This window comes from Teleopsis dalmanni, chromosome 1, assembly GCF_002237135.1.
Source record: "Teleopsis dalmanni isolate 2A chromosome 1, ASM223713v2, whole genome shotgun sequence".
NCBI lineage: Eukaryota > Metazoa > Arthropoda > Insecta > Diptera > Diopsidae > Teleopsis > Teleopsis dalmanni.
Window position 1 is genome coordinate 212,121,704 of NC_051846.1, and position 24,463 is coordinate 212,146,166.

A 24,463-nucleotide genomic window follows, 5' to 3' on the forward strand; every position below is an offset into this window, starting at 1 on the left:
CAATGCGTCCCAATGTACACAATGTCCATATCACACACTCATGGCTTAAGTCTCGAAACAGACTAAAACAGTCAGCAAAATTGATGACTTAAACATGACTTCAGTTTGTATTAGGACTTGAGTATCGATTGTGAAATGGGCTCTTAATATTCCTTCGAGCTCCTTATTTTCCATACAGTTTCACAATATCTCTTACTTTATTCTGTAATTTGGTTCCCCAAAAGTTAGAAAGAAGTTCCTTCAAGAATAAAATATGGTCACTATTCATACAAAGATTTCACTCAATGCTGAATTGGTCTTGAAGTTTAAGAATTATACATTTATACCTGAATTTATAATTTAAAGCCTGGATTTAGAAAGAGTGACATACTATATGGTCAAACTCTAGAAGATTCAGCTCACTTTTCTCACCAGCAGCTTATCTAACCAAACTAAGCCTGCATAAATTAACAGCAAGTTATAATTCAGTAAATGGAGAGCATACTTTCGACCATATTCTTGATGACTTATCAATGTTTTCTTACACATACTAGGTGAATAGCTTTTTACCTTTATACCCAGTAGGTCAATCTAACCATATAAGATTACTGTTGTAAGCTTACAAGCAGTTCTAGATGTATCCCATTAGTCATTAAATAGTTTACAGATAGTCAACGGCGAATGATCCTTCATATGTTTTGATTGTTATAGTACTCGACTTGGCTAACTCATCCGCTAATAATGTCTCTATTTTATAGCCAAAAAGAAGAAAAGCATTGAACTATATCTACATTTTGTTAAGAGAAATATTCACGTTTTGGTTTATTATAGATATCTGAATTATATATATTACAGATGAAGTTCAAAAATAAGCTATGTTTAATGTATTTTGAATCAGTAGAGCAATAATTGTTCTTATCATATCTACTGTCTCATAATGAGACGCTCAATGTGTAATCTTCAGTAAACATTAGGTCTGCTTCACGAGCTACTCATAGTAAAACTCAAGTAAACCACAAGTAACGTACAAACTGAGAGCGTAACACAAATAAAGTACCAAACAGCTTTGTTTAAAACACTGATGAGAACACCAGTGCCGCGAAAATAAACAACAATACAAAATTTTAAAGTCAAACCAAAACAGCTGATTCACACATCACATAAATTTTACTTGAAATAAAATGTACGAGTAAAGTCTGTCTAGGGGATTTTCAAATTTCGACAGGGATGTTACGCTCTCTCAGATATTCTCATTCACTCGAAGATTTGCTGGCGGAACGCACTTGTGTATACACAGTGTTACTCAAAGTTACTAAGAGTAGTTTGGGGAACAGACCTATTTTTAGTCGTTTGTCTCAGTTGAAGTAAATAAATCTTCAAAATTTTGAATTTCAATCCATAATACAAATTAATTGTTATACTCGTGAATAATTATCACAGCTGGATGGATAACTTCCTTTTAGATATATAATGAAAAATGCAAATTTGTCCAAAGTAAATAAAAATAAAATTAATTCAGTTTATTAACAAAAGAGAATATTACGCTTACAGTGTTTTTTTTTTTCTTACACTTATTATAATTATTATTGTATATGATATTTTAAATATATTTGAAAAATAAACATTGCTAATAACAATAGACTTGAAATATATATGTAAACAATTCATGAACATTTTACTACAACTCCAAATGGTTTAAATATATATTTTGCATATATGTGTATACTTTTACTAACGCTCCTAGGTTATGTCGCTTAACAATAAAAGCGTAAAAAAACAATAAATTAAATTTCATATATATATATATCTATATATAATAATAATGTAAACAATGAAAACGATCCAATGTCGCAATATTTATCAATTAAACGGAATGTATTAGTAAATGAAAAATAATACAATACAAATATTTTATTTCATATAATTTTACTTCAATTTAAAGTATTTAAGTAATTTTTCTAAACTTATTTCAATTGAAATTAAACATCGTGTAAGTTCAGAAAATTATCTTTACAAATTGCAAATAAGTACAAGCAATGCCATACTTTAATTAATTAAAATTATTGTTAAGAACTGAATGACAAACTTTTATATTTTCTCTAAAAGCAAAATTAAATTCTGCATAATTACAAATTTTTTGCTAAATTTAACTATTTTATGATATTTTTTATGAATTACGTTATCAACAATGAATATTAATATTAATTCGTTAATATTTTCTCTACATGATTTATCATATTTAAATTATATATATATATTTATTATATATTACACGAATAAACATTACACACGAAATATTTTTATTTTAATTTTTTTTTGTTGTTTTATTTATACCTATCAAATTTATCGTTCGTAACTCATTTTTTACATATTTACGGTTTGAATTTTTCGAGCAACAATTTTCAGCATTTTTTTAATTCTGATAAAAATATTTAGTGTTTTTTATCCAGATTTCTAAACTAATTAGAACTGCACCCAGTTGGCATTAGCGGCATTTTGTTGTTGCTGTTGTTGTCCTTGCGCTTGTGGTGAACTATAAATATTTTAAATAATTATGAACAATTTAATCAACAAACAAGCTTGTCATCTTATCAATTAAATAGTTATTAATTTTTAGTCTTTTCAGAAGTATGTATCAAATATGTTTCATTTAAAGAAAGGGTCTACAAATAAAAACAAATAAAAAACAATAAAAACAAAATAGGAACCAATTAAAAATTAATAAAAACAAACAAAAAAACGAAAATGAATGAAAAAAATAAAATAAAAAATTAATACAAGAATAAATACGAATAAAAAAATCTATTAAAAATTATAAATCAATAATAATAAAAATTCAATACCAAAAAAGTGAATGAAAATAAATGATTTATAATAAATAAAAAATAAATGATTTATAATAAATAAAAAATTAATGAATAAAAAATATTAATATAATATTATATTATTAATATTATATTTATATAATATAAATATTTGTATAATGTGCTTTTTTACAATGTTTTTTCCTTCTCTTCTACTATATTAAGTTGGTATTGTAGATGGAAAAGCATACATAATAATAAAACTAAATAGCCTTAAGCAAATCTTATATGGAAAAATACATTTGATTATATGCTCCTAATGTAATGCAGAATATTAGAAATAATTGATATTAGCTTAGTTTTTCATACCCAGCTGATGCATAGTCAGTCCATTCTGTACCAGTTGTAGCTCTGTGAGCAGGAGACGCAAGAGGGCTTTGCCGTACTGCGCCACCGCTTGTTGGTGGAGGTGCAATTTTGCCGATACCACCTGGAGGTGGTGGCAAGATACCCGTTGAAGTTTTTGATTTTGAAGTTCGAGAAGAACCTTCAGATCCATCCTTTTTCTGTAATAAATAAAATTCGTATAAATGGTGTACACATTTTTTGTACAACTCACCGTTATTCTCATATTTATTTTTATCGTTTCACCTTCTTTGAATCCGAGATCTAATTCTTGTTTGGGTTCTGTCTTCTCTTTTTCAATTTGTTCTTGATTTTTAACCCACTTAAAGTGATCTTGTAATGCTACATTTAAGTCAAATGAATCTGAACGGTCACCAAAGCCAAGACCTAAGAAAGCCGAGCGACCTAAAAATGATTAATAACTTTTATAATTGTTGCTATTTAAAATATTTACATTATTTTACCATTATCATCTTGTACACGTATTACGAAATAGCGAGAACTGTCCGAAACGGCTTCAATCGCAACACCAGGATATGTGTCGATTGGACAATTGGCAAACAAAGCACCAGTTGTTTTATCTTCTAGCTTCAGATTGCAGGCAGTACCTTTTGCGACCAACCGCATACGACCGGTCCAAGTAGGTTCTCCCAAATTCCAATCAGCAGCTCTAAATTATAAAAAGCAATATTGGAAGTGTAGGAGTACATATTATATATGAAAGTTATAGAAATAAATTTGGGGATAAAGCAAAAAATTTTCAATCTGAAACAGGCAGAAATTAAAAAAAAAAAAATAGCTGTGGATGGTACCTAATATGCAGTTTATTAAAAAAAAATTAAATAGTTATTTTATATATTATTTGTTTGTGTTTATATGAAATTTGTTTGAAAAATGCCACATAAGCCAAAAGAACGCTCTGACAATGAAAATGGCAATAAAAACAAAGACCGAACGAATGTACAAGGTGGTAAATGGTGTCACAGAAAACAAAAAAGAAAACTGCAAAAAAAAATCAATTGAAATTGAACTTCAGGAAATTTGCGATTAACCTTGCTTTGTTAAAGAATAAAACAGCAGCAGAAACAATTTGTGGCGATAAATAAAAATAAGGGCGTTAATCTGCTTTTGATGCAGCTTCATAAATAAATAGACAAATTTAAGTTAAATGAATCATTTAAATTTGTTCTTAATGTAACTTTTACCTGTATCCCCTTACGTTTGCCCTCGGTGGAATTTTGTAAATAAATACTTCTGGTTTTACAATAAGCACACTCTCGTATTCCATTGTTTTTCTTTTTTTTTTTTTGTTAAATTAAAATTGTGGGTAAGTTTGCGATTTCAATATTTTATAACACCAAATTTATTTCACAAACCGTTTTACTGCTACGCTGCACACAAACATGAATTTTCTTATTTAGCTGACGTTTTGGCAGATCTCTCTTTTTTGTTGCATGACATGATTTTGTTATGGACACAGTGTTGAACTTTGGTATTTTAATTACAGTGTAACTTTTACCCACATTTAATTCCATTGTAAATATATATAAATTGATATAAAAAAACTGAGAATTTTGTACGAAATTTAAATTGAAATGAATAACAATGTTCTGAATCTATTGATAACAATTTAAAAATTTTATATATATACGCCTGCTTTATGTAAATACTACTTTTATTTACGAAATACATTCTCCAACACTGTTTCACCTGAAGTGAAAAAAATGTTGACAGTTGTAAAATCGATGCAGTTGAGGCACGCTTTTAAAATTATTTAAAAATGCCACCTGATACGCAAGCAACTTCGGATAGTGACTTGGAAAGCATTATATCAATTAAGGAAATTAAGTCAAAATCGAGGCGTAATAGTACTGGACCTAAGTATTTTTGCAGCATAAGTAACTGCGGAGCTTCCTTTAAGCGCTTGGATCAATTGGATCGGCATGAGTATCACCACACAGGAGTTGTAAGTTGTTTTCTTTATTAATGATTTCTTAATTTTCTATCACAAAGAATACTTTCTTTAAAAGAAAAAACATGCATGTTCCTATGAGGGCTGTAATAAAACTTATTCTATCGTCACACATTTAAAACGTCATTTGCGTACAACGCATGAACGTATTAAACCCGCTGAAAAGAATGTTAATTGTACCATAGAAAATTGCGATAAAGTGTTTTATTCTGTTTGCAATATGCAACGTCACATACGTGAAGTGCATGAAAATCCAAAAATCTATAAATGCACTTACTGCGGTGAAAAGTTTACACAGAAATTAAAGATGAGACGTCATGAAATAATAAAACATACTGGAGAATATCCGCATAAGTATAGTATTTAAAACTTTAGCATTAGGTAATGTTAAATAATACAATTTATATATTTTAGCTGTTCAAAGTGTTCGAAGGGTTTTTATCAAAAGTGGCAATATGAAAGTCATATATCTATTTGCAAAATATATCCATGTACAGATTGTGAGGAGACGTTTGACAAATGGTCCTTGTATACAAAACATTGCAAGCAAACACTACATGGCCGGCTCAGATATAAATGTGAACATTGTCCGTCAACCTATAATAAGCCAAGTGAATTAAAAGCGCATGTAGCTGCAAAACATTTAACGGATGAGCAACAAATTACATATAAATGTACGCAAGAAGGATGCACACGGTTTTACATTTACGAGCGCAATCTAAAGCAGCACATGCTAACTGCACATAATGGTAGACGCTTTGCATGCACAGTGGAAAATTGCTATAGAGTGTTCCGTAGTTCACAGAATTTAACAAAACACAATCAAAAAGGTGATCACACAAACACAAATATTAAAAAAGTTAATAAAAAGTCGAAAACTGCAAGAAAAAAACGCAAGGATAAAGGACAATCACTTATTTCAAATCTTACTAAATTGTCCGCAATTGTCGTCGATAAAAAACTAGACAAATTATTACGTGCGCGTGAAGACGACGCACTAAGTGCTGTTGCAGAAGAGATGATAAAACAAACAGAGGAAGACATTACAGATATTGAAACTGAATTAAATTAAATATCACATATTTAATTTGGATAGCAAATAAAACTAAATATGATCATTTAGCACATAAATAACATAAGCTGTGAAAGAAAAAATACCAGTAATTTACAAATATGTTGTTGAATTAACGTCTATTTACGTTTTTAAAAAAATCAGAAAATTTATAATTTTGTACTGTGTACATGCCATATATAAAAATATAAATTCAAACAAACTAATTTGTTTTTTTAATCTCTACCTACCTAACACCAGTCATATCGTTGAAGTACTAGACCGTTATTTACTCATATATATTTTTCATATATTGTAATGCATAATTGATGTAAAAATGTATATATTATTTTAACGTGTGTTTATTGCATCTTACAAATAATAATTTAAAGAGAACTAGTAATTTTACGATTTCTCATTATTTGTACCCAATTGTCGAATTGTTCTTGTGGTGTTACTGGTGCTGCATAGTAATGTTTTGGTGGTTCACCTTCTTCTAAACGTACAAAATAGTGACAATATTTGTATTCAACAGTTCCGGTGCGCCCTCTAGCATGTCGTCTTATACCACGAATAACGCGTCCTTTACCAACAAATGATTCAGCTATTTAATATATTAAGAAATATTTAAAAAAGTTTTCTAAGGTTTCATTTAAATAAACTATGTTACCAATCCATAAGTTGCTCTTGTATTCTACATTATGTCTTTTAACTGCCATTTCTTGTGCTTCTAATATTACTTCTTTCACATGCGTTGCACCTTTTTTAAGCACAAAACTCAGTTGTTTCACTGCTTCATCTACCGACAAACCGCGGACTAAACACGCAATATACCACATTTTATCTGGACTATATTTGATGTTAGTCCTCATATGGCATACATACTAAAATTATTAAATATTTTTTAAATAATTTGTACAATGTAAAAATCATAACTTACAGCCTTGCGTGGCTCTTCATCCGGCATTTGTGGTGGATGTACAACTTTGTTATATTGTAACCATTTCTGTGGGCCCGAATTATGTTTGTTCCATTTTGAATCGTTAGTGGCGGTTGTATGAAATTTGTTCGATGTGAATGATATAGGTAACACTTTGCAGGAGTTTTGTAAAAATGTTTGTGTAATATTTAGTCGCGCTAACTGTTTGCAAATTACATTCATTTTTGCTAGAATATATTAAATAATTAGAACCTCAAATAACTAGCCTCACATCCACTGACAATGTTTTCTTTCGTAACCTCAACAAACGCTTTTGACATTAAACAGCTGTGAAAATGATACAGTGTTGTTAAATGACTTAATTTTGACATGTTTTGTCGGAGGAGAAGTATAAGAAAATTGTGCATTTCTGGTAAAAATTTTTTATAGTCCGTATTCTAGATAAAAGCTTTAAGAAGGATGACAATGCTTTCACACTAGTAGTTGCAATGACCTTATTAGTATTTATCGTCGTTTCGAAATGTTACTTTATTCAAAGATTTTAGTATTTATATAGATATTTACACATGTATGTATTAATAATATAGGTCGTGTGCGAGTTAGGCTAAGTTGCGTTCTAAATTATGGAAATTCTAAGATGAGCCGATAATGTAGTGATGTGTCGATACGTGTTGATAAATGGCTAAATGTGTGCAGTGCAAAAAATCCCAAAAAATCTCTCATTTGGTTTAGCATCAACTTAGCCTAACTCGCACACGACCATAATATAACATATAATAATATTTATATGTAATAATATATTATATAAATTATAATTGTATATTTAATATATTAAATAATAATACACTTAAATCTGCTTTCATATATTTATAAATAATATGTATAATTTTGAAATGAACATATTTATATATATCTATTTAATTAATATATCTTCAACACGTTTTGATATTTTCAGCTTAATCATTCAGTTGTAATTAATTGTTTAAAAAGGAACATTACATCATGCGGTTTCAGAAGTACGTAAACAAAAAATTTATCAAGCTACAGGCTTACTCCAATGGCTTGGTTGAATAAAATCACATGATTTTATCTGTTAACTTAAAAGAGGATTTACATGTTAACGAACGATTCGCAGGTAATCGTACCTGTAGAAGTTCGTTCGTTCGCAAGCATTCGCTTTGGAGTGGAAGCACCTTCACACGTCAATAACGTCAATTTATATGTTAGTATTCTCTAAACTGGGTGTTGTGTTGTAGAACATGGTTTTTAAATATATTTGTAAATGTTTGTAATAAAAAATATTTAAATGTGTATCTTACAATTTATTCAAATTATTTTCAAGTATATATTTATTGAAAATTGTTTTTAAATATTATTACGAGTATTTCACTCAATAGATAATGCTGTATTCTTTTTGTCTGATACTTTAGTTTATTTTATGCATTCATCTCAATGTCCTATCGATCTGCTTAATAATAAGAGGTTCAAACCTTCTCAATTTCTGGCTCTTTATCTGGACGATATCGTTCGCGTCCCTTCTCTAATCCTGCTTTGCAATCGTGGTAACAATAACCCCTTACACAGAGTTTATTTCTAGTCTGTATTTACTACCTAGTAACAACATCCTCCATTCCTTTCCTCACTTTTCTAGCATTCTTTGAAAATATTTTTTTTTCAATAAGATAAAATGACATTTTATGTTAACATTATAATATGAAAACATTTAATATTCTGTAAATTAAATTTTAGTCATTAATTAGAATATTATTCCAGTATTCTCCTAAACGATACCATGAAAGCCAATACGTAAAGAATAATGTCCTAGACATTGGTGAATATGTGGTTAGAATGTAATAAATATCAACCATTTTGATTTTTTGAAACTTTAGGATAATAGTTTTAATATTATTTTATGTGTAGAGCTTTTTACTTGCCCTTAAAACCGACCACAAGGACTTTTACTCCCCCCATTATTTTTTTACAAATGTCAAATAACGAAATGAACGGGAAGAAATTTAAAATGTCAGTCGGAACTTGGTGCGCAGCTTTGAAAAAATCGAAAATTTTAGCGAATTAAATTTTGGGTGAAATTGTGACTATATGTATATGAAAAATGTCTAAAAATATGAAATAAAAATTTGTTACGAATCGGAATCGTGCACTATTTATAAGTTTTGAACATTGCAAAGATAAACAACAAGTAACAATGAAGTCTTAACATTGTGGCGAATATGAAAACTTTTGTGAAAAGTTTCCATTAGTTTTCCTATTTTTAGTTCTAAATAAATGTATACTTCTGTGGCGTAAACAAATTACAGCAATTGAATTGGGAATAATGGATGTTCTGCCAGAGAATTCGACTGTAGTACGGGATGTTACCGAAAACATAACCAAACCAACTACCGGAAGTAATATGCTGGATCTCACAGCGGATTCACAAAATGTTGAACTATTTAATGAAAAAAATGAAATGGGCGTGGTGCGTAAAATTTATTTAAAATACGAATAATAATACTGCATTTAATCAACAAAAAAATACTCTTCACTTAGAACAATTCCCGTATTTTTCATTATATAACATCACATTAAATTTTCAATGCTCGAATTTGCTACCCTCCAGTACCTAACCACAATCGCATTGCTTTTTGTTTATATTTTACGTGAGCGTTAAAACTGTTTCCACCCCGCCTGTGTGTGTCTCCTCTTTCGTATTTCCTGTTTCTGCTGACGTTTGAATTCTTAATGGTGTGTTGCTGTGTAACGGTTTAGTTGTTGTTGTTCTTGTCGATTCGATGATAAGTGTGTGCTCTGCGGCTAGCAAGTGTTTACTTAGCACAGAAAGAAATGCTTCTTTTTTTGTTATCGATTTTTGCGAGTTTTCCGGCTTTCCCATTGTGCTCTGTGTAATTGTGTGTAATCAATGGTTCCTCTAGCAACTTAAGAAACATGTGTATTTCTAGAGAGTTAAGTCCCGAAGAGCATCGAATGCTTTAATCCACATTAAGTGAGAGTGATTTCAGGTTCAAAATTAATTTTTTTTCACAAATTTTTATATTTTTGAAAAAAAAAAAATAATTGAAAGTATTTAATTCACTGTCCGGCTTAATTTAAGCTCTTTAGACTCATTAAAAATTTTAAGCTTGAAAATTTCTTTCCATAAGTAAAAATTAATAATATTATTCACACATCCTGCAGAAATATTAGTCCGTATGATCTTACGGTCATTGCCGATTAGATAATCATGTTAGAAGATTATCCTTTCAAAATGCATTAGTACTGTTGACAGGAAGATAGGATAAAGGCTTTATAACTGATTTGTTATTGCCTAGCGAAATGTAGATTAAACATACGAAAGACTGGAGGATCTCAGTTAGAAGCAAGACCAATTTTTAAATAGCATATTGGACTTCTACAGAGACTAGAAATAGTATTAACCCCCTTGATATTTATACTGAAACACTATGGGTTAACCATGTTAGGTGTGTTTTTAGGAACACCTTAACAAACTAATCTGATTCAATAGTTTTATAGTTTGTGATTAGAGAGATATAAAGTTGAAACGGCTCAAATAAAACTCATTATTTAAAACGGCATAGAGTCTGTCAGTTGATATTTACTAATATAAAACTTTAAAAATCTATTTCCTTTATAATTTCTAATTTAAGACTATATATATTAATGAAAATGTCACCCTGTTGATCAAACAAAAAATTCTGATTGCTAGTAGGTGCTAATATGGATTTAGTAAGCAATTGGTATGTAAATAGAGCTTTCTCTTGACCGACAAAGCCTACGTTTTTCCTATCTATTTTTTTTATGACACTGCAGCATAAACTGTACCACCGAATGATGAAGAAGCAATGGGAGTCTTCGAGAAAATGTTTCTTATAATATCCTTGACTCTCTATGAGTTGTTGATGGCTACCATATTTGAATGAATTCGGAAATAATCAGCTTTATCACGACATTGATAGTATTCAATTCAAGTATTCATGCCGTGAGAATTGATAACGATGCTATAACAAAACAAAAATTTGTTTGAAGATAAATAGACTGATAGAGTGATCAAGTTGAGGTAGTATTAACTTGGGAACGACCCTGGAGAGGGTGCACGTGGATAAGAGTTTTGCGTCACACCGAATAAATAAATAAGAACGTATTTTTTAATAATTGTTGGTTACTGTAGTATTTTACTAAAGTAAAAATCAGTTAAGAATATTACTAGAGTTTTACTAGAATACCAGTGTCTGGAGAGCTAGTTTATTGTGTGATACATACATTACGTTATTGGCAATAATTTCATGAAGTTGAAGATAGTTATGCATGATTGTTAAGCTCTATATTATGTTTCAACACCAAATTGATATATGTCCTCTAGTATGTTCCTTTACGGAAATTCGCACAGAAACCAGGACCAATTTTTTTTGATATATGTTTTTTAGCTGGTTCAGGATTTGTACTATTTTTCAAAATAGACCTGTAATGTCATTATTAGTTTAGGAGTCGACTCAATATATTGATCTCAAACTTTTAAAGTTTTTTCAAAACCAACCGATATCAGGATGATATAAAGTTCTAGATTTTTTTAATGGTTATTTATGACGTTTATTTTTTAATTTTTATTTCTTTTGTGAATTAATTTTATTTAATTTAGTTTTTAATTTTAATGGACTTTTAATGTAATTGTCGACGTCTTTGCAGTATTGTTCGCCAGAAGGCAGTTTAATTGCTAAGACCACTAGCACAACAACCAAACTAACAACAACGGATGGTTCAATTACTACATTAACCTCGACAACATTCTCTCCACTTAAAATACAGTATTTCGCTAGCTTCCATCAGATATGTGTCGTGTCGGCATTACTTCCACTTGTAACTTTACTATCCTGTTTTGTCAGTGCATTGGTCTTCCAATATGATGAAGTACATGAAACACATTGTCGTGTAAGTAAATTGAATATTGCATTACTCATTTTATTCTATATTATTAAATTTATTCATTTCGTGTTTTTGGTTTAGGTTTACAATATTGTACCATCGATAAGTGCAATTACTGGGGTCAGTCCTCAACGCTATTTTTGGCGTTTAAGTATTGCATTTCACCTAGGCCCGCGTTTGCCAATTGCCTTTATATACAAAAACTACTATCGTAGTCTCTTGGAACAATTGGAACGACGAGCACCTCACCAAGTGCCGATAACCAATTTGTTGATAACTTTAATTTTGATATTGAATTGCATCGAAATTATATCGTTAGGCGGTGTTACTTATATATCGAACCGAGAAAATTATCGTAAGTTGACTTGATAATCACATACTCGTACTATCAAGTTAAAATAATAATAATTTGAAATATTTATTTATAACGCATTTTAGCAATACATGAAAAAATTTTTATAACGTTTATGATTTGCTCCTTGTGTCACATGTTGGCCACTATTAAATTGAATGAAATTTTGCATGATGATCACGGAGAGTTGCCACCTTCACAACGAGAGTCAATTAAATGGAAGAAAATACTCTTTGCCATATCAATACTGAGCACTATTGGGTTATTAATATTTTTTGCCAAACATCGTTTCTATTGCCATGACATGGGTATGAAAACTGCTATATATAATACATAATATATCATCTATATTTTACATATTAATATTTTTTGTTTTTTCACAGCTTTCAGTTGGTTTGCTTTCTTCGAATACGTAATTGCTGTTGCAAATATGCTATTTCATTTTACCATTATATGGGACTTTCCATCTCAACATATGCTGATTATACAAGGATCTCGCACAAATATTGAACAAATGTTTAATCCGCCAAAAAAGAGAGATTAATTCTTGAATTCACTATTTCTTTGTATTCTTCTTCGAAGATAATATTTAATGTACAAGTTTCCTTCGCTTTACAAATACCAGTGCTTCCGTGCTTATTGTTGGACACTGAAAATATTGGTGACAAAGCGATCTTTTAGGTGCTATAGTATCTACCTTTTTATCTATCTATTTATCTATCTACTATTTATATTTACATTTATTTATATTGTACAGTTATATTTTTTTGTATGTTATATATATTTTATACACCTATTTTTACTTTATTATAAGATTTGCCCGTAATGTATTCAATGCATGTTATTGATGTTATCGAATAGATCGGAAAATATTTGATTTTGAAGTATTTCACAATGCCCTCAATGCCCATAATTTTTTAAAAACTTTTATTGATGGATTCAATAATACATACTTGTAGTATCGCCAGTATTTTAAAGGTACTATTTGAAATTATTTTGTTGTAATTTTAGGATTGTATTTACTCAAACCCATGATCAGTAACTTAGCGTTGTTAAATATATTACAAACTGTTAAGTCCTAGTCTCTGTCTCTTTAACGTCGATGTTGTCGTGTAGCTTCGAGAAGTAGGCTCAGAAACTTTTTGAATCATTAGAAGATGTGTCTTGTAAATTTTCTTTATTAGATTCTTGGTTCGATTTAATTAATACATGTACCCAAAATTATTTAATTCTTCGCATGTTGCAAAACTACTTTTATCTCACATTTTATGAGTATACTGCTACTTGCCTTACCTATTTCTTAAACAATCGGAATTTAACTTAATCTAGTTTTAGTAATAGTAGTTTTAAATTATTGCGTTTTAAAATTTTTAATATATATGGTATATATATATATTTAAATAAAAAAATATTATAATTATAGGAATCGGTTCGAAAATGCTTGATTATAGATTCATTTCTAGATCCGTAGTTCCATTAAGATATATTAGTCAAGAAATTCTATATTTACACTTCCATTAAAAGTTATTATATTAAATAAAAATAAAATTAGGATCCCAAATATTTATCCACCATTTATATAAGTGGATATTTGATTATCCATTATCCATTTCTTATACTTAATTATATTATTATTATTTGATGTGGAGTATCTCGATATATTTACATGCGTATTGGAGATAGCATACGTAGATATTTTATCAAGAGACAATGTGCTGTGGGTCTGTAGTCAAAGTTCTATGACTTAAAATATATATTGAATGCGTATAGGTGTGGAGATTTGTGTGGATTTGTTTGACACACTATTAAGTTGTCTTGTTGAAGAAATTTTGTACATAATATTACTACTTTCTAAATTAGAATTTCCATTTCATTAGATTTGCAGTTATACGTCGTATATTTGAAGGTTTCTTTATTGAAACTGCATCGCCATAACATCTTGAGTGCTCAAGTTACTCTTCATTGTCATCTTAAGTGTTTCGAAGAATATAACCAACCCATTAATGTTTGCTGAATTTAATCTCTTCCTAAGATAATTTAGTGATCTTTTACGAATATATTTTAAATATATGTTAAATGTACGAGTGCTATAACAAAGTTTAATTCTGATAAATTGTAATCACCATCATCATCCGTGTCTATCCATGAAGGACCTAAGCCTGTTTTGTTTTTCAATTTCCTATGCTCATTTCTTCTAAGTCCTGCTGCACACTGTCTTTCCATCGTTTTCTTGGTCGCCCTCTTCTTCTGCTAGTTTCTACTTCGTTTTCATAAATCTTAAGTGGTACTTTCATATCCGGCATTCAATAAGTTCTAATATGAGATATTAATTTTGACTTATTTTTCATGTAATGAAAGCTCTTATGTAGAGAAGAAGACATTCACTTCAAAGACAACTTTTATATAATTTATCGGGACTATAAAACGAAAATGATATTTTAAGATATTTTAAGATAATTGAAGAGATTTATAAAGTGTAAGGTACAAAAGTGTAATAAAAATACTCATAAATATATGTACTATTTTTTAGCAATTGTATTTATCCAATACAAGGTTCAAATCATTTACAACTGATGTGTTTATATGGGTGTCAGTTCATCCTACTTACCTAATATTTTCAGTAACTTTGGCATATAGTGTATATACATTAAGACTGAAAAGTTTTCGGAAATTCTCATTTAAAATTCGCGCGCTGTATATTTTTCGATATTTTAAGTTTATGTAGTTTGGCAGCACTGTCCTTAATTACTATGCCAAAAATGAGCGCGATCTGTCAGACAGTTCGTTTACGGCAGCTGTTGAAACCAGTTCACCTCAGTAGTGCGTTGCGAAATGTCTTCGACGGTCGTACGACCGTCCTGAAAGGCTTTGTACCACTCATAAACTTGAGTTTTCGATAAAACTGATTCCCCATAAGCCTTTTGTAGCATTCGCAACGATTCTGCACACGAAATTTCGTTCGAAACACAAAATTTGATGCAAACTCTTTGTTCAATATTTTTTTCCATTGTTTTTTTCGCAACGCACTACTGAGGTGAACTGGTTTCAACAGCTGCCGTAAACGAACTGTCTGACAGATCGCGCTCATTTTTGGCATAGTAATTTTCCTTAATTGCTGCCAAACTACATAAACTTAAAATATCGAAAAATATACAGCGCGCGAATTTTAAATGAGAATTTCCGAAAACTTTTCGGTCTTAATGTATAATATATTCCTAATTTGATTATTTTCCCTTGATTAAAAATTAATATGTTGAACAAAAAACCGGTACCGTATTATTTTCGGAATATTTTTTAAAATTGTTTTAAATGATCCATAGTATTTAATTATCGAATTGATTTTGATCTCATGATTGTTAAGTCTTTAGTTAAATTAAGTTTTTTAATTTAAACTCTATATAAAATATTAAAAATCTGTTGAATTCTTTCGATTTCACTATTCTATATAAACCAAATTATAATTATATTACAATAACATATCGACAATTGAAATTTAACGAATTAATAAATAAATAATATAAAAACCAGACAATAGTCTTACCATTTATAACTAACAAAGTTAAGAAGAATAAAATAATTTTAAACTACATCTAATAGTAATTATAAAGATACCGTCAAAAATTAATATTAGTAAATTAGTGGAGTAATCATTGTATGCATAAACCATTGACAAAAGTATTTAACTTAATTAAGTTTTTTAATTATTTATTTATGACATTAGATATTAACTTATTTAATTATTTATTTATTTTTATTATAAAACATACCGTAAATATGTACAATTAAAGTAATATATATTCGATAAATAGGGATTTTTATCGTTATAAAATCAAGTGACATTAAAGAGGCAAATAGAATATAGAATTTTTAAAAATAAAAAGGTTTATTATTTAAGAATATTTTAATAGACACTTAATTATAAATAATATGCAGTATTTGAATTGTACATTGTACATCTCTATGTAAAGTAAAAATGTTGAAATCCATATTTGTTTAAGTAATACAGTAAAAAAGTTTTTATAATGCATATGCGATTATATCACACCAAAATATCTCTCTATTACATAAAAGGTCTTCTCCGCCTTCTTTAAACATAGAGTCCTAACGTATTTTGTATATTTATGCGACAAAAAATATTTCATAGATAATAAAAAATGTTGCAATTTCAACTTTTTATGACAAAGAACTAAATTTTATAATGCATATGCGATTATATCACACTAAAATATCTCTCTAGTACATAAAAAGTTTACTCCGCCTCCTTTAAACATTTAGCGTATATTTAACGTATATTGTATATTTATGGGAGAGAAAAAAATTTCATAGATAATAAAAAAATAATTGCATATTTTTAGGACGAAAAACTAAATCTTATAGCTGAAAACAAATATTACAATTGCATAATTTTAGAATGGACATTTTATTTTTTCTGTCTATTCTCTAAATATGTAAAACATAATAAACTAATACCGGAGGAGAAAAAATTTTTATATAGTAGAGAATCGTATTAAATATTACGGGTTGCGGAGTTAACAACAAAAATTAAAAATCTATTATAGAGTGTAATTTAAAAAAAAAATATGTATATTAAAACCACAAAATGAAATTGTTAAAAAAAATTGTCCATCAAAACTATTTAACAAAAGAATAGAAAATAACTGTAAAACACTTTAGTTTCGATTGATATTAGAATTTTTATTACCCAAAGGCACGTTTTGCACTTTCTAACAACTTTCAAGATTCTCCAACTTTTACTATCAAAATCATCTTTTTTTCACATCACATCACATTTGAATAGCGAATACTTTAAGGAAGTAAATTTTGAAATATCAACATCATACACTACTTCATTTCTGCTAAATTCTATATTTTACTGAAATCTATAAAACATTTTACTACATGGACATTTCCCACTTCCCAAAAATATATCTCAAAATATGAAGTGCATAAAAAATGTTCACTACCGAAAAAGAATTGTAATTAATTTTCAAATAAATTGTAAACTTCATTAATTTCGATTTAAATAAAAAATACTTAGAAATTATAATTGTTTATCTTTAAAAAAAAATGGATACCATGTTTTTAATGCCTGTGTTTTTCTTCTAATTCAATGACGGAAAAAAGCTGAAAAAAGCGCCCTCTAAATAAAAATGACGGAAGCTGAGGGCATTGATAGAAGAGAACCAGTATTGTTTTAAAATGTATTGACATTTTCACACACAGTAATTTTGATACAACTTTATATGACATGAAAGAATATACATAAGTCGTAGGGAAAATTACTATACAAAATTTATTCGGATATCTGGTCTGGTTGCCGTTTTAATGCTTTCTTGTTGAAGTTGTTAAATTTTGTGGACGACTTATGTGGAAATATATTTTATTTTTGAGTTCAAAATGTAAAGAAAGGAATTTAAAATACATTATATAAAATTTTAATTCCGGAAAATCAATGTACCAGCTCGACAAATGTGTTGAACCCATCTAGGTGAAAACGCGTCACCAGTCGCCAAGATCTTCCATGTAAAAGGTTGTGAAGTTGAAGAGAATTAGGTATATTAAGTGAAAATGGGACCAAAAAAAAAAATATTTAGGTGGAACAAGTGGTTGTAAAAGATTCTAACAAGCTGGGTTTTGGCTATTTAAATTCAGAGATCAAAAATCCCATAGGTCTTGCTGTGTCGTTATACCTTCTAATAATAATATGTCTACAGTTTTAGAGATATACACCCTTCATTTTTATTTTTTTTATATTTCTTCAGGATCTTAACTGGATTTTTTGCAAACCTTGAAAAGTAGAACTAATGCACTAAGTTTTAGTAAGTAGTTTATAAGGTAATATATATTATTGGGCGAAATTTCAAATTTAATTATTGTGATTTGAACATATCTGAACATATCTAAGACTCTAAGTCGAGTAGGAAGTTGTAGGTATAATCGCCGATAAAGGGCTTGATTTCATGATTTTTTATTTTAAGTATGTATATCCCAAAGGTTCAAAATAGATGATTCAACATACTTCTACAAGGCTTATCTCTATAATGTGGAATTCTTTCGAGATTTGATTGGGATAATCGGTTAAAAATACTAAAATTTTGGTGTCAAATGCAATTTTTGTGTGATGAAGTTTAGACAGACTACACCGGATGTACGAGTAAGTAATCGAAAATATCTGAGCTATACTTGTTTTTAACAAAAAGGATGTGACATTACTCATAATATGGTCTCACAGATTTAGTTTATTTTTTTTTTAAATTATAATATAAATTATTATTTACAATTATTAACAAAAGTCGACACTTTTTCCTATGAGTCAACTCCAGGTGCAATTTACTGGTTTAAACAAGAATAGCAACTATATGGGATGTTTTTGAACAAATTTCGGACTTGTTCTGTGGTAATTGCAAACAGTGGGGTAGTGAGAGCATATTTCAGTAGGAAAAGATCAATAATAGAATTGAGAAATGAGCAATTATTCCACTTAAAGAATCCAAAAGGGCGTAATTTTTTTTGCTAGGATGACAGAACACCATTTCATTTGAAAGCCGAGGTTGTGAACTTGTGGAAAATATTTTACCTACGCCACTGTTACTTCAGTTACATTATTAACACACATAATCCTACTCGTTTCAGTTTTACTATGCAATGACATGCCGCGGGAAGTTTTTGTTGCCGATTTTGTTTTCACAATTGTCGACTTCACGTTTTCTGTTTCGGTGCCCATTTTGCCAATGTTTTTCCACTGAAACTATTCCGAGTATTTGTGGCACTCCATCTATCGTTGCATACCTTAAGTGCCACATGTTGCCGTTGGTAGTGCTGCCATTAATGTTGCTGCTGCTGTTGCTGTTGTTGCTGCTGCTGCTGCTACTTTATTCTGATGCGATAACTTTGTTGTTGTGGATATTGCCGCCAGAGTCTATGCTTTTTATGCACTGCACTCCACTTCGTCTACAGATTTTTATACTTTTTTTAATCTTTGCAACATCTCAGGCTAAATAGCAATCGGAATACAAAAGTAAAACAGTTGTTGGCTTCTTTGCGCTCCATTTTGCCTGGCATTCTATGAATTTTTTAACGTTTTCGCATTGGCATTCCGGCGTATTTGCGCATTTTCTGTCTTCCTACCGCTCTTTGCGCTTCATACCAAAGCGGACTGGATTTGTTATCTACAGGAAAACAATTTCAGTTTGTTTGCTCCTGCTTAAAATGGAAAAGAGCCGCATCTGTAATGATTAATTTTCTAAGAAACAGTGACGGTACGAATAAATATCTTTATACTATATCATAGAATATACAGGAGGTAAAGCAGTAATTAATGGAATATTAGGATTCCAACTGAAATCAATACTTCAACCGTGGTAGATCCTTTAAGCGAACTATAGAATAAAACCGAGTATCTCTCATTCAGACTTTGAATAAAGACTTTATTAGGTGTTTTTGGTTCAGCATTTTTCTCTTGACTTTTGAATCAGTAGAAGAGATTCAAATGCCAATAAGCTCACTATATGCAGATAAAACAAGCCGAGCAAGCCTTTATATATAATAAGGCAGCTGTTAACCTGACGTTTACTATAGCTATACCAGAAATAGCTGTGTTAGTTCAATTCTACACAGCATAAGAATTAAAGGAATGATCGAAGTACTATTATTTTGTTTTTGAATTTGATAAGTGAAAATTGAAAAGTCTGTATATGGCACTAGTCACTATTGTAACATATAAATTTTTTTTAAGTTTTATTACCAAGTAAGCCTTTTTATAGAATAGATATTGTGAACAATCTGCACCCCAGCTCAAAATGCGCTTTGGCCTACTTTTGTTCTTCAAAAAGTAGTATTTTTTCCGGTTGCTCTAACTTCAGTTGGTTTACTTTATCCTGCAGTCCAGAGTAGTTTTTATAAGGAACTATACCTTGTTTAAACACATTTATATTGCAATCGTTTTACTCCAAATTAGACGCCTAATTTCAATTGTCCCTTCTTAGTGCTAAGATGCTATAACTTCAGTAAACTCTTAAATCTATTATGTCCAAGTTACCACATTAAGAATTTTAATGTCATTGACAGTGACCTAGATATCTACTCGGGTGGGTTATTCCACTGCCCTACAGGATTTTTTTTAACTACCATAAGCCAAAGTGCGGTAATTTTGTATTCTTTGAAGTTTCTATTCTTTGAAGTGACATTGATATCTATACGGGTTGGTTATCGCACTTCCCTAAATATGACTTATTTATATTGTGCTGAGTACACAATGAGGACATCAGCATAGAATACAACTGAATGCGACAGTTTTGTATTCTTTGCTATTTTATCAGTGATATAGTGTATTGTATGCTAAACTATCATATCTTTTATAGTGCATGATGTTACTGATGAGCAGTTTTGGGCTGCTTCCTCAGCCTTTGTCCTCGTACCCCATTAGTCCATACGGTTTATGGAGTCTTCTAATTATAAAACGATATCTACATAAATTATAAAATTCCGTATTCTTGGCGTTTAAGATTTTCTTTTAATTGAATGCCAAAATATGGCATAAAACTTTTTTCGCCTCATAGCTTTCAATATAAAAACAATTTACACGTCACTGTTGAAAAGGCTGTAGACCGTTTAACTTGATTTGCGTGCATGCGTCTCTTTCCCCCACATAATTCGCACGCTACTGCAATCGCGTATTCTCTTGTGGTTCATAAGTGGGACTTAATGCATTATTGTGCCCTGTTGTTCAGTGTCATGCAGCAGTAGTCATTGGTGCGGTTCTGCAACGAGATATTGTTGGGGTTGTTGTTGTTGTGAAACTTTTTTAACCTAATCGAGCCAACAAGTTACTAACTACAGTTTGATATGACAAATACATGAGCACATACGAGTATCACTGTATCACTGTACTGTAATGTGGAAGATTGGTATTCCATGCTGGTAGTAATTGCAGGTAAATAAATGCGGGCACATTTTTTGTTGTCCACCAAATCCGTTTAATTTATTTAATGCGCTTTGTCTGGATTACATTACAAACATTTTTTTGATATCTCATGACGACGAGTTGTAGTAGATACAGTAATATAATATTTCATTTTACTATAATGAAATATTTTATACATACATACATATTCTGACTAAAAGTCTATCTAGCCTCATCAATATCGTTTATAAAATTATGTGATTTTATCACTCTTCAACAACATTAAATGTAAATAACTTATAAAGTAGCTTTTAGTAACAAATTTACTGCACCTCCTCCTTGCGAGTGATACTAGCGCCAAGCAATCGCACCCAAACAAACAACTGTTGTGCCGTACTTAATTCACAATATCCCAGCTCGTTTCAATTCATACAATTTCTATTAAGCTTTTTTCCTTTTGTTTCAATTTCAGTTGTTCCTCGAAACGCCGGAATTGTTGCTGTACTCGCGTTTTTATGAACTTGTTTAAGTTTAGATTTGCGGCAAAATGTAAGCAAAAGTCGAAAAAAAATAATGCAACGTGAATTCTTTCGCAAAACGAATTTTTTTGTGCGGTAGAAGAATTTTTCACTGCGTCTTCCATGTTGTAATTGCCAATGAAAATTCCAAGTTATTTTATAAAATAATTTTCACTACATGAAAAACATAAACACAAGAAAAACAAGTAACAAAATAATTATAAAGAATTCAAGAACAAAAAACAAAAAAAAAAAAACAATAAACAAACATAAAAGAAAACATGCAATGCAAAAAGTGCAGAAAAACACAAGTGAAACAAATTTTTCAGTTTGCATTAATCAAATAAAATTATTAATATTACGTGAATTACAAAGAACATTTAAATTAATTCAAAGTGTTTGATTTTTTGTTGCGAAAATGCAAAAATGCAAAAATGCAAACATTGCTTAAATTCTGAGAAATTTTCGTAAAAATAAAAATAATTAATAAAATTTACACACAATAAAAATATGTGGTGCTATAATTTTATTAAACAATCGTGAATGTTGCATGTTTCTATTGTTCTGCTTCTAAACTTTTATTGTTAAACAATTCTGCTTAATTCTGCTTATTTAGTTTTGTTTTTGCAAATTATTTATTACCAACAACAATTCAACAGTTCAATTCGCCGTGAGAAAAGTGAATTAAAATCAGCTGAAATTTGTTTACACACATGTAAATGCTGGCTGTGAGTGTATGAGTATATGAGACTGAAGTAAAAAAGTGTATTGGGGCAAGTGGATACTGCGCGCACCGTGGAACAAATAAAAATATTTAATAATTTAACTGAGGTAAGCTCATAAAATTTAAATTGCTTTTTTTCCACTTTTTTTTATTAATATATATATAAAGATATATAATAGATATATGATATTTTTTATATAATTTTTAACAATTCAAAAATAAATGGATAAAGTAAAAACCTATATGTCGTTTTTGCATAGCTTCAATTGATGCAAACCTCACATTAAATTTCCATTTGTAGGAGATCTAATAATGACCCCCTCAGCAGTTGGTAGAACGTATATATGCACTAGATATAGTATAGGGCTTTAAGATACTTTAGTTAAGCTTTCATATAATTTAAAGTATTTATCACCTTCTCTGACGAGGAAGTAGCAGTTTTAACGGTAAAATTTGATGAAGATATAGAAATTTATTAAAGGATTAATGGAGTCATGCTTTTCAATGTTGTCTGCACGATGATCATTGTGGCTCTTTTATGTGGCCTTCTGATCTGCGTTTGAACAACGCTAACAACGTGGTATTACAATGGACCATTTTCTGAGTGTTGCAGTAGTCTTGGGTGTACAATGTTGCAACTCCAACTTAACACCTTAATTAAACTTTAAAATGGCATCTGATCTGATAATATTTCAATATTTTTGGTTCATATTTAAAATATAAACCAAAAAGAAAATTAAGAATTTAATAGTTCATTGAATACAGAGTTATTTAGTTCGGTTTGAATACTCCTACAGTTTCCAAGTATTGACTAGACATTTTAACTTTAATTTTAAGATACATAAAATTTTAAAATTGTTCCACTGTACTGGCGCCTGTTTTACTGTAAACAGTTTTCTTGCATTTGTGTATGGGAAAGTTTATTTAAACTTTAACTGTATTTGATTGTGTGTAAATTCGCCGCAGTTGCGCATTTAAAGCTAACACACATATTCACCTATACACAAGTGAAATAAGCATAACAACAATGGCTGAATTAAACTGATTCCGTGTTGTGTTTACGCACACACAGTACAATGAATACCATAAGGTGCTTCTTCTCGCTCTTGCCTTAAATAACGAATGCATCTGTTGCATTCCAACATTGGATACATTTTTCGTAATTCAAGTTATTTTCGCCTCGCATTCTTCAGCGCATTTTTCCGGTGAATTTCTAACGTTCTTTAAATATTTGTAGAAATTGTGTATATACTCATATGCCGTTAGATGAACTTCAAATATTTTAATGTAGATGGCGTTCATATAAATTGCGAGAGTGCTGGAGAGCCAATTTATGTGAGTACTAGCATACAAAAATAAAATAAAAAAATAAAATAAAATACTCCCGCTGATGTTTTATAAATAATTGAGTTTAAAATACAAAATAAATGTTTTGTTTTGCTTTTGTTTTTGTTTTTGTTTTGAGTGAATAATTTTACAACAAAATTCAATGAAGTGACGTAGCGATTTGAACTTAAATCCAAAAAAAAAAAATATATTTTCCTCTTGATTATTGTTGGTCAGTTTTGGTTTGTATCTGTGCCGCGATTTTCTGCTGTTGATTTCATTCATTCATTCACAAGAATTTCTCGATTAACTAGGTTGGTTCCTCTTGCAGAGATATTTTCAGATTGCTGACGGCGGACAACCGATGTGACTGATGTCTGATGAACAAAACATATCCGTTAAATATAATAATGGTTTCTATATGAATAATTCAATTTATTGTGCTTAGTCGCCTATTTAAGTGAAGCCAACTCTTCTCGGAAAGACAGATGCTTAGCGGGGTCAGCACCGTTGCTGCAATAATTGTTGCAATTCACAAAGTATCTACGATTA

The 24,463-nt window shown here is 29.8% G+C and overlaps 4 protein-coding genes across 4 annotated transcripts; 2 read left to right on the forward strand and 2 right to left on the reverse strand.

Moving 5' to 3' along the window:
* Positions 1-2,270: 2,270 nt before the first annotated feature.
* Positions 2,271-4,778, reverse strand: LOC119671782 (NECAP-like protein CG9132). Its single transcript, XM_038082560.1, has 5 exons — positions 4,394-4,778; positions 3,653-3,858; positions 3,403-3,593; positions 3,153-3,349; positions 2,271-2,512 (listed from the first exon to the last, which is right to left on the reverse strand). Exons 1-5 carry the CDS (start codon positions 4,474-4,476, stop codon positions 2,443-2,445), a joined length of 747 nt encoding a protein of 248 aa, XP_037938488.1. The 5' UTR covers positions 4,477-4,778; the 3' UTR covers positions 2,271-2,442.
* A 115-nt stretch (positions 4,779-4,893) lies between these two features.
* On the forward strand, positions 4,894-6,356 carry LOC119671784 (zinc finger protein 117). The gene is made up of 3 exons (XM_038082561.1): positions 4,894-5,154; positions 5,219-5,514; positions 5,575-6,356. Exons 1-3 carry the CDS (start codon positions 4,969-4,971, stop codon positions 6,230-6,232), a joined length of 1,140 nt encoding a protein of 379 aa, XP_037938489.1. The 5' UTR covers positions 4,894-4,968; the 3' UTR covers positions 6,233-6,356.
* Positions 6,357-6,555: 199 nt separating this feature from the next.
* LOC119671785 (39S ribosomal protein L22, mitochondrial) lies at positions 6,556-7,462 on the reverse strand. Its single transcript, XM_038082562.1, has 3 exons — positions 7,152-7,462; positions 6,882-7,095; positions 6,556-6,815 (listed from the first exon to the last, which is right to left on the reverse strand). The coding sequence occupies exons 1-3, from the start codon at positions 7,371-7,373 to the stop codon at positions 6,598-6,600; spliced, it is 654 nt and encodes a 217-aa protein (XP_037938490.1). The 5' UTR covers positions 7,374-7,462; the 3' UTR covers positions 6,556-6,597.
* A 1,562-nt stretch (positions 7,463-9,024) lies between these two features.
* Positions 9,025-13,170, forward strand: LOC119671786 (post-GPI attachment to proteins factor 2-like). Its single transcript, XM_038082563.1, has 5 exons — positions 9,025-9,630; positions 11,853-12,095; positions 12,171-12,444; positions 12,528-12,749; positions 12,825-13,170. Exons 1-5 carry the CDS (start codon positions 9,487-9,489, stop codon positions 12,983-12,985), a joined length of 1,044 nt encoding a protein of 347 aa, XP_037938491.1. The 5' UTR covers positions 9,025-9,486; the 3' UTR covers positions 12,986-13,170.
* The last annotated feature ends 11,293 nt before the right edge of the window (positions 13,171-24,463 follow it).

What these genes read in the sequence shown, in the direction of transcription:
- LOC119671786 (XM_038082563.1), top strand. Translation starts at nt 9,487, where the DNA reads ATGGATGTTCTGCCAGAGAATTCGACTGTAGTACGGGATGTTACCGAA. An exon ending in TACATGAAACACATTGTCGT is followed by an intron (nt 12,096 to 12,170) that starts GTAAGTAAATTG and finishes TTTTTGGTTTAG; the next exon opens with GTTTACAATATTGTACCATC. An exon ending in ATCGAACCGAGAAAATTATC is followed by an intron (nt 12,445 to 12,527) that starts GTAAGTTGACTT and finishes AACGCATTTTAG; the next exon opens with CAATACATGAAAAAATTTTT.
- LOC119671785 (XM_038082562.1), bottom strand. Translation starts at nt 7,373, where the DNA reads ATGAATGTAATTTGCAAACAGTTAGCGCGACTAAATATTACACAAACA. An exon ending in ATGAAGAGCCACGCAAGGCT is followed by an intron (nt 7,096 to 7,151) that starts GTAAGTTATGAT and finishes TAATAATTTTAG; the next exon opens with TATGTATGCCATATGAGGAC. An exon ending in CAAGAGCAACTTATGGATTG is followed by an intron (nt 6,816 to 6,881) that starts GTAACATAGTTT and finishes TATATTAAATAG; the next exon opens with CTGAATCATTTGTTGGTAAA.
- LOC119671782 (XM_038082560.1), bottom strand. Translation starts at nt 4,476, where the DNA reads ATGGAATACGAGAGTGTGCTTATTGTAAAACCAGAAGTATTTATTTAC. An exon ending in GCAAACGTAAGGGGATACAG is followed by an intron (nt 3,859 to 4,393) that starts GTAAAAGTTACA and finishes TTTATAATTTAG; the next exon opens with AGCTGCTGATTGGAATTTGG. An exon ending in ACGTGTACAAGATGATAATG is followed by an intron (nt 3,594 to 3,652) that starts GTAAAATAATGT and finishes AATCATTTTTAG; the next exon opens with GTCGCTCGGCTTTCTTAGGT.
- LOC119671784 (XM_038082561.1), top strand. Translation starts at nt 4,969, where the DNA reads ATGCCACCTGATACGCAAGCAACTTCGGATAGTGACTTGGAAAGCATT. An exon ending in AGTATCACCACACAGGAGTT is followed by an intron (nt 5,155 to 5,218) that starts GTAAGTTGTTTT and finishes TTTCTTTAAAAG; the next exon opens with AAAAAACATGCATGTTCCTA. An exon ending in ACTGGAGAATATCCGCATAA is followed by an intron (nt 5,515 to 5,574) that starts GTATAGTATTTA and finishes TATATATTTTAG; the next exon opens with CTGTTCAAAGTGTTCGAAGG.